Below are 12,993 nucleotides of genomic sequence, written 5' to 3' on the forward strand. Positions count from 1 at the left end.
TGTGTTGCAGGCCTCTTTGATTGAGATTATGCGAAATAGACGTATCATCTGGAAATGGAGCAATGTCGCCCCCTCCTGGCTAATTCCACTAAATGCAAACCAGTAGGCGTGGAGATGAAAAGAGTAGAAACTGCAGAGGTCCAGGTGGGAAAAGAAAAAAAGTAGTCACAATTAATATATAGGTAGCAATAATAATGTAAATAAATAAAACAAATAACATTTCTTCAAAATTCGAGATATTACTCAAGTAAAAGTACACAAATATTCGAATCAACATGTACTTAAAGTACCAACAATAACAAATTACATATTATGCAGAATAATACATATTTCTGGATTATAATTATTATTGCATTAATGTGTTCAGCGCTTTAATGTTGCAGCTGGGGAAGGAGGAGCTCATTTTAATTACTTTGCATAATGTTGGCTAATTTAATCTATCATAATACATCATAATGCATTAGTTTATTTATATTTTCTGTAAATTTATTTTTAGAAAGTAGTACTAATACAAGTACTTGTATCCTACTAAAGTGCGTCACATTCCACCACTGTTAGCTTACATTGAATAACTTGTTTTCTACACAATGAAATTGTGAACTATTCTCTCTCTTCTCAATACTACGAACTACTAACAACTACAAACATTTTAAACAACACAAGTCATAAAGCTTCTGCGCTCACGCGCATGCACTCCCGTCCAACAGATGGAGGTGTTCTCGCGACAGTTGCGATGCTCGACCCACAGCGGAAGCGACGTCTTTTTGGGTCAGCGTGTTGAAGTCTTGCGACATCTGTGTACGTTACGTAGCCGGCGGCGTCAAACCCTTGAGCAAGGTCAGTGGCGCGTGCATGAACCGCTGCCGTCAGCCGGCCGCGACCACAGCGCAGCAGAACGGGAGGAAAACACGTTGTAGAAACAACGACAGAGCGACTCCGTTCTTTATCCCTCAATAAGTCCGACTTTGAGTTGCCTCAGACATGGCCAGAGGAAGCCGCAGCCGTCCCTCAGCTGCAGCCAGGTAGATACATTTATCATAAGGGGATTTAAGGGGAAAACGGGCTTATTCTGTGGTGTTGGGATATTGCATACTTTGATATTCTGGTTCCGCAGGAAATAGCGCTCATTCCGACGTAAAACAGATATTGATCGTATTTATTGTCATGGAAGTTTAGAATAACAATGTTGCCAAAGCATGAAAGGAAACACAGTTAGTCGATCATGACCTCTTGTCATGCCATTTTTTGTTTGTTTGAGGAAATTAACAATTAGCAATCACCAGCATTACTCTCCTATATGAACGTCCTCAAACAACTATAACGAATGTTGTTATAAAAAGGTTCCTTGGGACTTCAACTGTACCAAAATAAAGGCATCACTGTCTGGTGGTATTTTATAGACGAAACAAATGGGTAGGAAGCTGACACTGAAAAGCCCTGAGTGATATAAGATACATATTCATTCATACTTAAAGTGCATTAGCTACGCCTCTGATACAGCTGAATGGACAGAAAAGTGGGTGGTTTGCCACAGAATAAGGAATGTCCCCTAATGTCCTGTTGAACCTCTCTAATCCAAAATAAATGGACTGTTTTTTTTGCCATGTTTGTAGTCCAGCTATATCCCATGCTCCGGCCCCCGCTCATCCACCTCCCTCTGCGCTGGCCCCGGCTCCAGCTCAGTCCCAGGGTCCGGGCCTCATGGCCCAGATCGCTACCACAGCTGCTGGGGTGGCAGTCGGCTCGGCGATGGGCCACGTCCTTGTCAGCGGCCTCTCAGGATCAACTGGTGGAAGCAGCAATGAACCAGCCAAGCCTACAAACCAGGTAAGAGCTGAAGTACATTCAGACAGCGTCGGGATGGCTGGGTAACGCAATCTAGAGGGACTTCAACACGTCAAGTAGGTCCTCCTTATTGGGAGGTCTTGCACTTTTGTCTGGGTGTGTTTTGAGTCTGACTTTATGTTTGTTCCCTCAACTTTCTGAAATTGTTCAAAGACAACATTTCCTCCCCCTCGACCAAGGATTTAAAGTATAAAGCCGCTGATTAGTTAACTAATCTGTCAATTGCTCAAGCATGATCATTATTATTGTTATCTTTAGAAAATGGAGATCATCTGTTGACTGCTTTTGTGAAGATTAGTCAGTAAAGTCACTGGTACAGGTTTTGCTGCACAACTGGCTGTACAGAGTCCCACTGACTAATGCATACCAACCTGCTCTACCGTGGCTACTCTCTAGTTTTCATATGTTGTTGGATTCTCTAAAACATTTGAACTTGAATAAAAAAATAAGAACTGCACTGCCACTACAGAATGATAAAGCAACTTCGTAAAGTAAAAGTCATGGGAGCTGCTTACGACCCTACTCGTGTGTTATTTCTTATAATTAAAATTATGAATATTATATTAAGGGAAAAAAACTAATTTGTGGAAAATGTGGCCAGTAGCTTTTCTTTAAGGCTGGTGTTGCTTGTTGAGTTGTGCCAATACGTGATGCCTTTCTTTCCTTGCCTGTATAATTCCAGGAGCCGCCCCGGTCCAGCCCAGCCCAGCCCGGCCCGTGTCACTTTGAGGTCAAACAGTTCCTTGACTGTGCCACCAACCAGACAGACCTGAGTTTCTGTGAGGGCTTCAATGAGGCGCTCAAACAGTGCAAGTTCTCCCGTGGTGAGTCCGTCGTGAATGATGGCTAGAGCCACATAGTACAGCACTGCTGAACTTTTTAATGTAATTCTTCATGTACGCTTCATGTAACTACATTTGGTTATCGTGGCATGTCACATGATCAGGAACATACTTTCACAGTTCTTCCACTTTTACAGAGCAACTCTCTACACACAAGTGTAAAACATCAATGATTTTGACCTGTATCATGTTGACCTTTCTGTTTTACTGTAGGTGTGACATCACTGGTGTGAATGATGGGTCATCGGCTGTCGTGATGGACATACTTCAATGAAACATACTGTAGACATGAGCACATAACACAAAAATGTGAATGGACAAGTGTGCTTGTCGGTTTTGTTTGACAACAATGGAATGTATGAAATGTTTTTTGGCATGTACAGAGATAAACCTTAATAAATAGCTGCTATCTACTTTCACATTATGTCCGTGTGGGTTGTCTTTATGTCCCGTTTCCCTTTACTGTATTTAAAAAAAAAAAATAATTGTCAATGTATTTATTTATTTTCCACTAGTTTTTTCCGCTCGGCTGTAATGGTCAATACAAAATACGTTTTAATTCAATCAATCTTATCATTGGCAGTACCTCGGCGCGCCGCTAGATGGTGGTCTGACGCGCACCAGTGGGCCACGGCCCAGTGATGACCTCTCATGGTGATGACATGATTCATGATTTGTTTTTTTTGTAGGGCTTTGCGTGGACAGATGATGACCAACGAAAACATTGACAAAACATAGAAATGTTTCAACCTATACAGTGATGTTAGACCTCCTATGAAACGCTTTTAAAATTACGATAGTGCTGTGTAAAAAAACTACTGGCAACACCAATCACAGATACAGAGCATGTGAAACGTTTCCAGAGACCTCAAACGGAAGCAATGCTACTTTTTCTTTAGTGGATAACACGTGTCATCAATTCATGTTTTTAAGTCAAAGTAATTAAGAGTCGAGGTAAAAATACAACAGCAAAACAAAGTAATGCGCAGTTTTAATGCAGAAATACACGAGCTCGTGTCACGTGTTCAAAGTTGTTTACCACGTGCTCTGCGCGTCACCCACAGACGCAGCTGGCCAACTTGGAGCAGCCAGAGACTGCTGTTGGTGTAGCTCGCGATGTTATTAGCGGAATCTAAACTCGGTGCGCCATATTCCCCGGTCGGCTCGGCGCGGCTCTGCTGACTTTTTGTTCAGTCTGGTATTTAAATCCTACACAACTTCGGCCGACAGCTGACCTCCGAGAGCAACACTGAGCTTCCTCCGGCGCAGCAGCTAGCAGCAGCAGCAGCAGCTAGCTGAACCGATGGAGTGGCTGAGTAACGGAGCTCCGGTCCGCCGCGATGGGGACTCCTACGGCGGACCGGAGGGGTCCAGTGGCGTTCGTCCTCACCGGCAGGTAATTGGCTCATGCTAGGGGCCGGGTTGTTGGCCGACTAAGTGTCTTAAAGGTATTAAAAGCGTGCTAACTAGCTAAACCTGTTAGGTGGATCAGTGAAGGAGTCAAGCCGACCTCGACGGTTTGACAGCTTCAGTTGTTCAACAGGGTGAAGATGTATTCAGTGGCTCTGTTTCAACCTTAGCTTGCTAGCTAGCTAAATGATAACAGTCAGCCAGTGACTCGTGCTACACAACCCCAGTTGTCCGGGCTGCATGTTGGAGTGAATACTGGCCTCATGCACACCCATGCTCGTGCAATGCAGCTGTCTATATCCCCCCTTGACGCGTGCGTGGGTATACAGAACACGGATCACTTGCTGTGTCATCATCCTGTCAGGACATGGCTAAACTCGGCGCCAGAAAGAGACCCTCTATGTGTGGGATGGTGAGAGGCCACATCAAGCAGCAGCAGCTCACTTTCCCTTTCCCCCCTCCCCAGTTCCTTGATATTCTCAGACACCAAGTGACAGCTGTGTGTGTGTGTGTGTGTGTGTGTGTGTGTGGTTGCTGTTGTTGACTAAATAAGGCTTTCAGCTGTTTTGGTATCCATGATGAATGGATACAAGCCTTTTTTATTTTTAGCCCTCTCGCGCCACCCTGTACTAAATGCAGCTTGGTTGTGGTTAAAAGCCTTACATTTCGTGTGTGTGATTCATAGCATGCAGTTTGAAGCTTTCCACTCTAAACTGAGTCTTTCTATGGGGAAGGATGTATTCAAGCTGTATTGAAAACGTGGGCAAGAAAAAGGCTAGAGATTAAAACTTCAAGTTAAAGCCTTTTGCGGGATGTTGTTAAAGTGGCCTCCCCTTGGGTGCGTTTGCTTGTTGAATGTAAAGTACATAACCGCAGGATTCGTGCATATGCTTTCGTTGTAAATAGGCACACTTTATTTATTTGAAAGCTTAGACCCTTTGTCCCCTTTGCAAAAGAGAGCATCCTCGTGTTCTCTGACGGGTCAATGCTTACTTTCCATCAGTCTAGATTCAAACCCCAAATTGCTTTTACCATCTGGGCCCCGAGAAGATCTTAGGTTGGCTAATTTACCTCCAGGTTCGGTTAGTGGAGAAACAGAAAGTAGCATGTGAATATTTGAAGTGTACCAAACACTGTGGTAGGTAGACAGGAAATAATAGTTGCATGTTCTCACTTGAGTCCCTGACAGTATATTACCTTTCGCTCATAGTCCTAATCTTCTCCATTCTTCTTCCATTTACCTCACTAGTCACCATCATCGCACGTTTGTGATTGTGCCATGGCGTCACTCTGCCAGAGCCAGCACCGCTGTGTGAAGGCTTCCATCGTCTCCAGCTGGAGACTGGCAGAGGCCCAGGATCAGCTCTGCTCTCTCGGCGTCCATAGCTCCGAGTCCCTGGAGCAGGAACGTGCTCGGACTCGGGCTTGCCCCACCGAACTCACGCACACAGAGGAGGAGTGGCGCCGCAAGGAGAACATGCTGGGATGTCCGGAACCCAGCCGCAGTCCTGTGCTTGGAGCTGTCAGAAGTTGGGACGTTTTTGATAAGGTCAGCAAACAGATTTCAAAAGAACAAATATATTGTGGTGTTGTCTAATAAAACATTTGTTATTATTACATGACTGTGTACCTACTGTTTATTAACCATTTAATAACGTTATCTGCAGTTAATCAATTACGTTGCTCTCTTCCAGAGTATCATCAATGTCCCAAGTCAATCTGTAGAAGTGGATAAGGACAAGTGCAAGACCTTTCTCCAAAAGTATGACCAAGAGCTCAGGCATTTTGGTAAGTGTAATCTCCTATAAGGTTGGTCCTGCCCTCAGACTAATGGTAACAAAAGTTGGGTCTAGTATGTTTGTAAGTACATACAATAGCACAATTTAGCTGTTAATTGTTGCAGGTTTAGGCAGGATTTATTTTCCAGCTTTACTGAAATATTTACTTTTCATGTGCATACTACATTTTATGATGAATGATTCAGTTTTATGCAGAGATTTTATTAACATATTACACCCATTTGTGCTAGAAGGCCAGTCACCTACTGTTTTACAGCAAACTCCTGGACCTTGTCAGTTATAGACTGGTTGAATTTATTATCAAATTGAGTTATCAAAATTAACATGACTTTTTATGTAAATGTTTCCAGCAAGGCAGTTTGTGCTGAAATGCTGGACAGCTTAAAATGTTAAGCAGGCACTGATCACTAACTTATTATAAGAAGTTCCAATTATAGCCGAAAAGTGAACATATGAACTCTACTATGTGCGCTTTAAGTGCTCAATGATACAAAACTCTCACACTTCTGATTGCTGTACATATTGTAACTATTTATTATAGTTTTCTTTGACAGTAGTTCAACATGCAAAATCATTGTTTGTCTTTAGAAAACATGAACCGAACTGCTTTTTAAAAATGTTATCCGTTTGTCAGGTATGTTGCGGAGATGGGACGACAGTCAGCGGTTCCTCGCAGACATGCCTCAGCTCATTTGTGATGAAACTGCCAACTACTTAATTCGGTGGTGCATGAGACTACAGCAAGAAGGAGTAAGTTACTGAGAGGATCAGTCTGGTGTTTCTATTCTCATAACAATTACACCTATAATAATGTCATCCCAGTCTGATAAAGTTGATGCCTCTGTGGCAGAGAACTCTTTTGATGGTTTCTGTCAACAACCATGAAAACGCATATGAGTCAGCTTGCAGTCGGTGGCATATTGCATCGTCACTCAGTGTAATTCCTCTCAGCTCGTCGAAACTCGTACAGCCGTGTAAACATGGAAGCATGTGCCCTGTCATCTGCTAACATTGAATATACAGTTGTGCGGTAGTTAAAGCATAAACTTCCTCCTGCCAACAGCGAGTATACACTTCCAAATAAAGAAATATTCTCCCCTGCTTTGAAAGTCTCATGCGGGTCCTAATTTTAAACTAAGTGTCGCACAATATGAAGTTGTTAAAAATACAGAATTTACCGTTGTGCACCATGTAGAAATCTTCTGAGTAGGATTATAAAACACTGATAAAGTAGCTGGAAACTCATCGTATACAACAGCACATCCTGCATAGATGCAAGGTATTGGAATTCCTTAATCACACAGCACAAGTGACTTGAAACATTCCTTTAAAATTGTGTATTGTCATGTAGAAACAAGCACTGATGGAGCAGGTGGCGCACCAAGCTGTAGTCATGCAGTTCATCCTGGAGATGGCATCGAACTCTCAGCAGGATCCTCGAGGCTGCTTCAGGCAGTTCTTCCACAAAGCCAAAGTAAGAAAAATAATATTAATTGTGTGTGTGGCTCTCATTCTAACAATGCAGGGGCATGCAAAAGGCAGTTTTCGTAACATTTTTACCCTTGTTGCTTTGTAGGAAGGACAAGACGTCTATTTAGAAGTCTTCCATACAGAGCTTGAGGCCTTCAAACACAGAGTGAAAGAATACACAGTCAAGTCGAGAGATGATGCAACCAAGAATGTCGAACAGCAGAAAACTGGCACAAACTGCAAGCTCGACCCCAAAGAAGCCTTGGACTCTTTACCTCCAGTAAGGGCTCCTACTCTCTTTTTCATAGGCTGTTGCAGTTACTTCCCACGGATGTAGGGTGGCGCCATTGAGCTGTTGTATGTTAGTCCTGTGATTATGTACAACACGTAAGGGTCCTTTAGTTGGATGCTAGATTTTAAATTGTCAGGACTTATGTTCTATTTCTTAGTAATATCTTTGCCACAAAAATTGGACAGAAATATCTCCACATAAAATAAAAATACAGCAGCTGCCAAACGTTGACAATACCGGCATACCAGGACCTTGAGTTCATGCTGCTGATGTTAACAGTGAGACCAAACAGCCTTTTTTTGTTGTTTTGCTAAATGTGAAACCTCTGACATACAGTAGCGACTTGATGGAACATCTTGGCTTCTAGTTTTACAGACTCAGTCAAATGTTCTGGTAGTGTGACGTGACGTGGCTCTCAAGTTAAAAGTTGATAACCTAGCAGTAGTCCAAAAGGAAATCGTCGATATAGGATATCGTTTTCCAAATCCAAACACTACATAATGTCCTCAACTCACCCATCAGTGTTTGTCTCCTCCCACTAATCTTAGTGTCAGCAGCTCGGGTATTACAGAAAATCCCCACTCATCATGATTAGATCATTATTCTGTATCAGTTGCCTAGAACAGAGGAACTTTACCTGCTCCACCATTTTAAAGTGAAAGGAGCAGTTACATGTGGGCAAATGTTCAATGCTCTAGACCTTTTTCTAATGTATTTGTTATTGTCTGTAATACCAGACATGCTTTTCTACTAAACTAGTTTGAAAGCCTTTTGTATTTGAGAGAGAATGAGGCCTCCTCCCCTCTGTTGGCCCCAAAACTTGACTAGCTGCCAAACTTAGTACACAGAGAAATGGGAAAACAACGTCCTCCCCTTCTCCCGCAGAGGAAAGATGGCTACCAGGAATGTGATCAGGCCTGGTGAAAGCGAAGCTTGGCTCTCAAAGTCCTGCTTTTGTATTTGTGCTGTTTTCTTTTCTTATCATCTCAGTTTAAACAGAGTCTCTCAGGGGTGATTTGGAGGAGAAATCACACATGAAAAGCTTTTCTTTACAAATAAAAGAAGGTGTTTGAGTCCTCCCAGATTTGTTTTAGTTCATCGTAAAAAATCTCTGCATTGGAAAACCTGTGACATTATGATGAAATTCTAGTTTCAGCTCAGATTAGGGCATGTTTAAGAGGCAGAGTGCAGTTACATAACCACCATACTCTGACTAATCCCCCAGAGTCTCTCTGCAGCTTTATTGTAAACCTATATTTGATTTAAATGTGTGCATGACATTCCTCATGTATGAATGTTTTTTTTTGTGATCTTCATTGGACCCTCCTGTCTTCCTCTCCCTCCACTAGGTGGCAGAGTATCCCGTGAAGCTTTGTCTAGAGGCTGGACTGTGGACAAGCACAGGGAGGTGGACAAAGGATGACGCTACAGAAACAGACGATATACTCATGATGGAGACCACCTAGGGATTGTAGGATCGGCCCTCGCTTTCCCTCCATCTCCATCGCCTTCCCATTTAGGAACAACCTGAGTTTTAAGCCCTCTTTACACAGCAGACCAGGCTGAATACACGCAGTGCAAAGCAGGACTAAAATGACACGTTCAGTCTTTTAAACGGCAGGAAATAATGTTTGCTGATGACAAACATTTCTGAGTGTTGTCGCTGTGGTTGTTTCGCTGCAGGGTCTCTTGCCAGCTGAATGGACGTGCACTGCCATAACCCTGTTTTTAGAGATGGAGTTCTTATATCCTTCAAGCTGGTTCATCTTTATTTCTCCTGAAACAGAAACATCCTGACTTGGATGCCAAACAAACTGATAAATTGAAAATTACAACCAGGAACACAAAGAATACCACACCAATAAAGTCTTTGGGCAGTTAGGTACCAAATCTAATGGCTGAGGCAGGTCAGTGGACATCCGAGGAGTATTGTTTTTTTTTAGCTGCTTAAGCTAAAAGAGAGAAGCACAACTAATGGATAACTGGCTTTGTGTGGCGAGGTTTGGTTAATGGTGAACGTTTCATACACTAGAAGGTCTTCTATACTGTTGACATTTATTAAGGCAACGTGTCTTAAAGTGACATATGAAAGTACCTAATCATGTGCCAGTATACAGTACCTACTGTATAAGAGCCAAGATGATCATTCAGCAGGTGGGATCTGTTTAATAATTTGACTTCAAGCTTAAGGGAAAAAAAGAAGGTGTTGCTGTGGTGTTATGTCTGGAATGAAAGAGAAATCTCTTTCCTGGAGAGTTTCCGACTTGTTGTCCATTGTCATACCTTTTTATATTTTGGATTACATGGTCTCGCACATTTTGTATTATTTTACTAAAAGCTTTCCTGCTAGCTGTATGCTAATGAGCAAAGAGCAGTTTGTCTGCGTTTTAATGGCGTAATGCCTGAATTTGTACAAATACAGTTCCAGTTGTGGTTCCTTGGATTTGTGTACTTTCCAGGTTAAAAATGAATCGCAATCTTGAAGGAAACCGGTTGATTTAGGAGTTTGGGGACAGATTCACCCTGCAGGCCTTGGCTCTTACAGCTCTCACTCACAACTGATATGCATGTATTGAGTGGCACACAACCCACAGGCCTCTTTAGGCTTATGGGAAGAGGAGAGGATACATAATGCAACATGTGTGGGTGGCTAGTCAGTTAGCTGGCTCAGTTGTTTCTAAAGTAAGCAGACCTTAAGCTACATTGTGGCTTTTGGTGCAAATGAGTTGATCGTTTATCTTTGAACACTTTGCAGGATTGCAGGCAGAACTAAAGTTGGAGCATGTTATAGACTTCCGGAGTGGGACAATACATGTTCCTGAAAGACTGCACAAGAGTGGTTTTAGTGGTTAAGTATTCCTTGTGTTGTCTGGAAGGCTTAAAAGACCAATTCAAATGCTGAGTAATCAAACTACCTCCTTTACATCTTCCATTAACATCTTTGACATTCAGAATGTATCTAGTCTTCGCTGTCAGACAAAACACAAATTCACCCAATATACACAATGATTATGTAATTTTCCGTCCACATACAACCACAGATGATGACACCAGTCGTTGTTCACTTGGCTGCATCTGCTCATATTGTCCTCTGACAGAAATAATTCCACCTTTCAGAACAAATCAGTTGCTTATTTAATGAAGCGGTTCACCATAATGCACAGACAAATATTGAGCTACCGACATGAGTGCATGCTTTTACATGTGAGACAATATAACAACGTAGTTTTGATTACGTGGTAAAGCACATTTTAGAGGGACAAAGTCAACCGTGATAAACTTGGTGTTGGGTGTAACTGAATGATCCATATCTGTCATCTGGGTGCAAGAGGAATGGTAGTGTAAGGTGTAAAGGGGTCACTACGTTTGTTTAGTTACCTAATATTCATCAACTGAATTAGGCTCCTCCTCCTTTTGAGTTATTTATCAGGCATTCATACGATCAAAGCTTCAAATTTCAACTGGCCCACAGCTGATGGAAATAAACGGGTTTACTAGGCCTGCATGGGCTTTGTGTATTTATTTTCTCTGGCTCAGCGATAGGCCAGATTAAAGCGATCATACATTTCTTTCCCAGCTTTCCATCTGCAGTGCCCAGCATCTGAGAACAAATCACAAGCGCCAGTGTCCTGATACAAGTGCTCTGTGCAGACAGAAGTCAGTGGTGTGTTGGTTGCATGATTCTGGGATCTACACCCAAGGAGCTGAAAAGCACCACTGTGGAGGGGAAAAGGGCCGAGCCCCCCTACAAAGAAATGTTTGTATGCCGAAAGGAATCCTCTGCATCTGAATGTGTCCTGCACTTTATATTTCTCTGGCGAGGTCGAGATGGAGTATTTGAAGCGCTTGACTTTATAATTCGTCCTACCATATTTTTATTTTTACACTTTTTTTGTTGTTTCCCGTGTCGTCCAGAATTTAAAGCAGGCTTTAGATTAGCTTGCATTTTGAATTGTAGACATTTTGTTTTACTCTTTGTATGCTGTTTGCTGACATTCTTTCTTTCTTTCTTTTTTATCAATGTGTTCACGGGAGCTTTTGCCCAGTTTATCAGGCTTCCAATTAACTGTCTCCTTGTTAATAGTCTTCTTTTTTTTTCTTTTTTTTTTATCAAGACAGCCAAAATCAGAATGAAAATCTGCTTGCTGCAGACTGGGGAATGAAATTTACCGCGTGATGCATTAAAGTACAATGCCTGTGTGGATGACTGAAAGCTACTGTGTGCTGCACCTGTCGTTACACTCGTCATTATGTCCCAGCTTTACGTCTGATCAGCACAGTGCTCGTGTCGGGCAGTATCATACAAACTGTAAACATAAGCAGAGGTATTGTAAGCAATGTGCTGTAGTGGTTTGAAATGTACTTTTTATTTATTTTTTTGGTCCAAAGTGACTAATCCACTATGCAAACTAATTGTATGGCTTAACGCTGTTGTACTGAACCTGTGGTCCATGTCCATGGTGTCTCAACGTCCTGAAATATTTGAAGATTATCACAAAAGCTGTGAGTGAAGATTGAGAGACTCGATGTAGGAATTTCAGTCACTAAGCTTTGAGTTTTAAGAAAATGATACACTTCTCACTCACAGTAGACCACTGTAAGATTTGTCTTCTCTTGATGCTGTTGATGACTCAAATATAAAACAAGTGCTACATGTTTGCGTCTTGATATTTACTGCTGCAGTTCTTTGTAGACCGGGAGTAATGACCTCTGTCAACAGGCACTGAGGAGCCTGAAATGTTGTCGCCTATTAATCCTTATAGAACCAATTTAACACATCTATTGACAGGCCTTGGTGCTACTGCATGTGGGGAAAAGGGTTATTTGTCAGATAAATGTATAACACGTTTGTTGGAGCTAGATACAGAACCGAATATGGGCTACATGTGGAAACAATATTTGAGTTTGAGTTTAAAGTCTAAATTCTGAGATTAAAGTTTTATTTTGAACTCAAATTATTCATGTTTCTAATCTTCTTTAGTAGCTAGAGATTACAAGTTTGAAAATGGAAAACAATTTGGGGGTTAGAAAGAGTTTACCAGACCTCTAGCTCGCTCCTCATCTCTGTTTGGGACTAATGGCTCAAGCCTTCATAAACAATAGCAATAAAACAAGCAATAACACATCAAAATATACGACCAACTGTCTGCTGGCAATTTGCATTGTTGGTAATGTAGGCACCAACAACAACACAATTATGATTCATTTATTTGTAACTGTCCTAGAGAGTCTGACGTCACCAATTCTGCATTGTTTGATAAGACTGCCTGTTTAAGAGCCAGATGTGTCAAAATGAGTCAAATTAAATCAATGACTGGGAAGTTACTCAGTAGTA

At 41.9% G+C, this 12,993-nt stretch overlaps 2 protein-coding genes across 2 annotated transcripts; both read left to right on the forward strand.

The window, feature by feature from the left end:
* Window positions 1-764: 764 nt before the first annotated feature.
* Window positions 765-3,111, forward strand: chchd10 (coiled-coil-helix-coiled-coil-helix domain containing 10). The gene is made up of 4 exons (XM_034546878.1): window positions 765-1,022; window positions 1,614-1,827; window positions 2,528-2,669; window positions 2,901-3,111. Exons 1-4 carry the CDS (start codon window positions 982-984, stop codon window positions 2,918-2,920), a joined length of 417 nt encoding a protein of 138 aa, XP_034402769.1. The 5' UTR covers window positions 765-981; the 3' UTR covers window positions 2,921-3,111.
* Window positions 3,112-3,695: 584 nt separating this feature from the next.
* Window positions 3,696-12,312, forward strand: cdc37l1 (cell division cycle 37-like 1). The gene is made up of 7 exons (XM_034547360.1): window positions 3,696-4,083; window positions 5,347-5,646; window positions 5,792-5,885; window positions 6,531-6,646; window positions 7,248-7,370; window positions 7,473-7,646; window positions 9,008-12,312. Exons 1-7 carry the CDS (start codon window positions 3,991-3,993, stop codon window positions 9,122-9,124), a joined length of 1,017 nt encoding a protein of 338 aa, XP_034403251.1. The 5' UTR covers window positions 3,696-3,990; the 3' UTR covers window positions 9,125-12,312.
* Window positions 12,313-12,993: the final 681 nt, after the last annotated feature.

This window comes from Cyclopterus lumpus, chromosome 12 (genome assembly GCF_009769545.1).
Source record: "Cyclopterus lumpus isolate fCycLum1 chromosome 12, fCycLum1.pri, whole genome shotgun sequence".
NCBI lineage: Eukaryota > Metazoa > Chordata > Actinopteri > Perciformes > Cyclopteridae > Cyclopterus > Cyclopterus lumpus.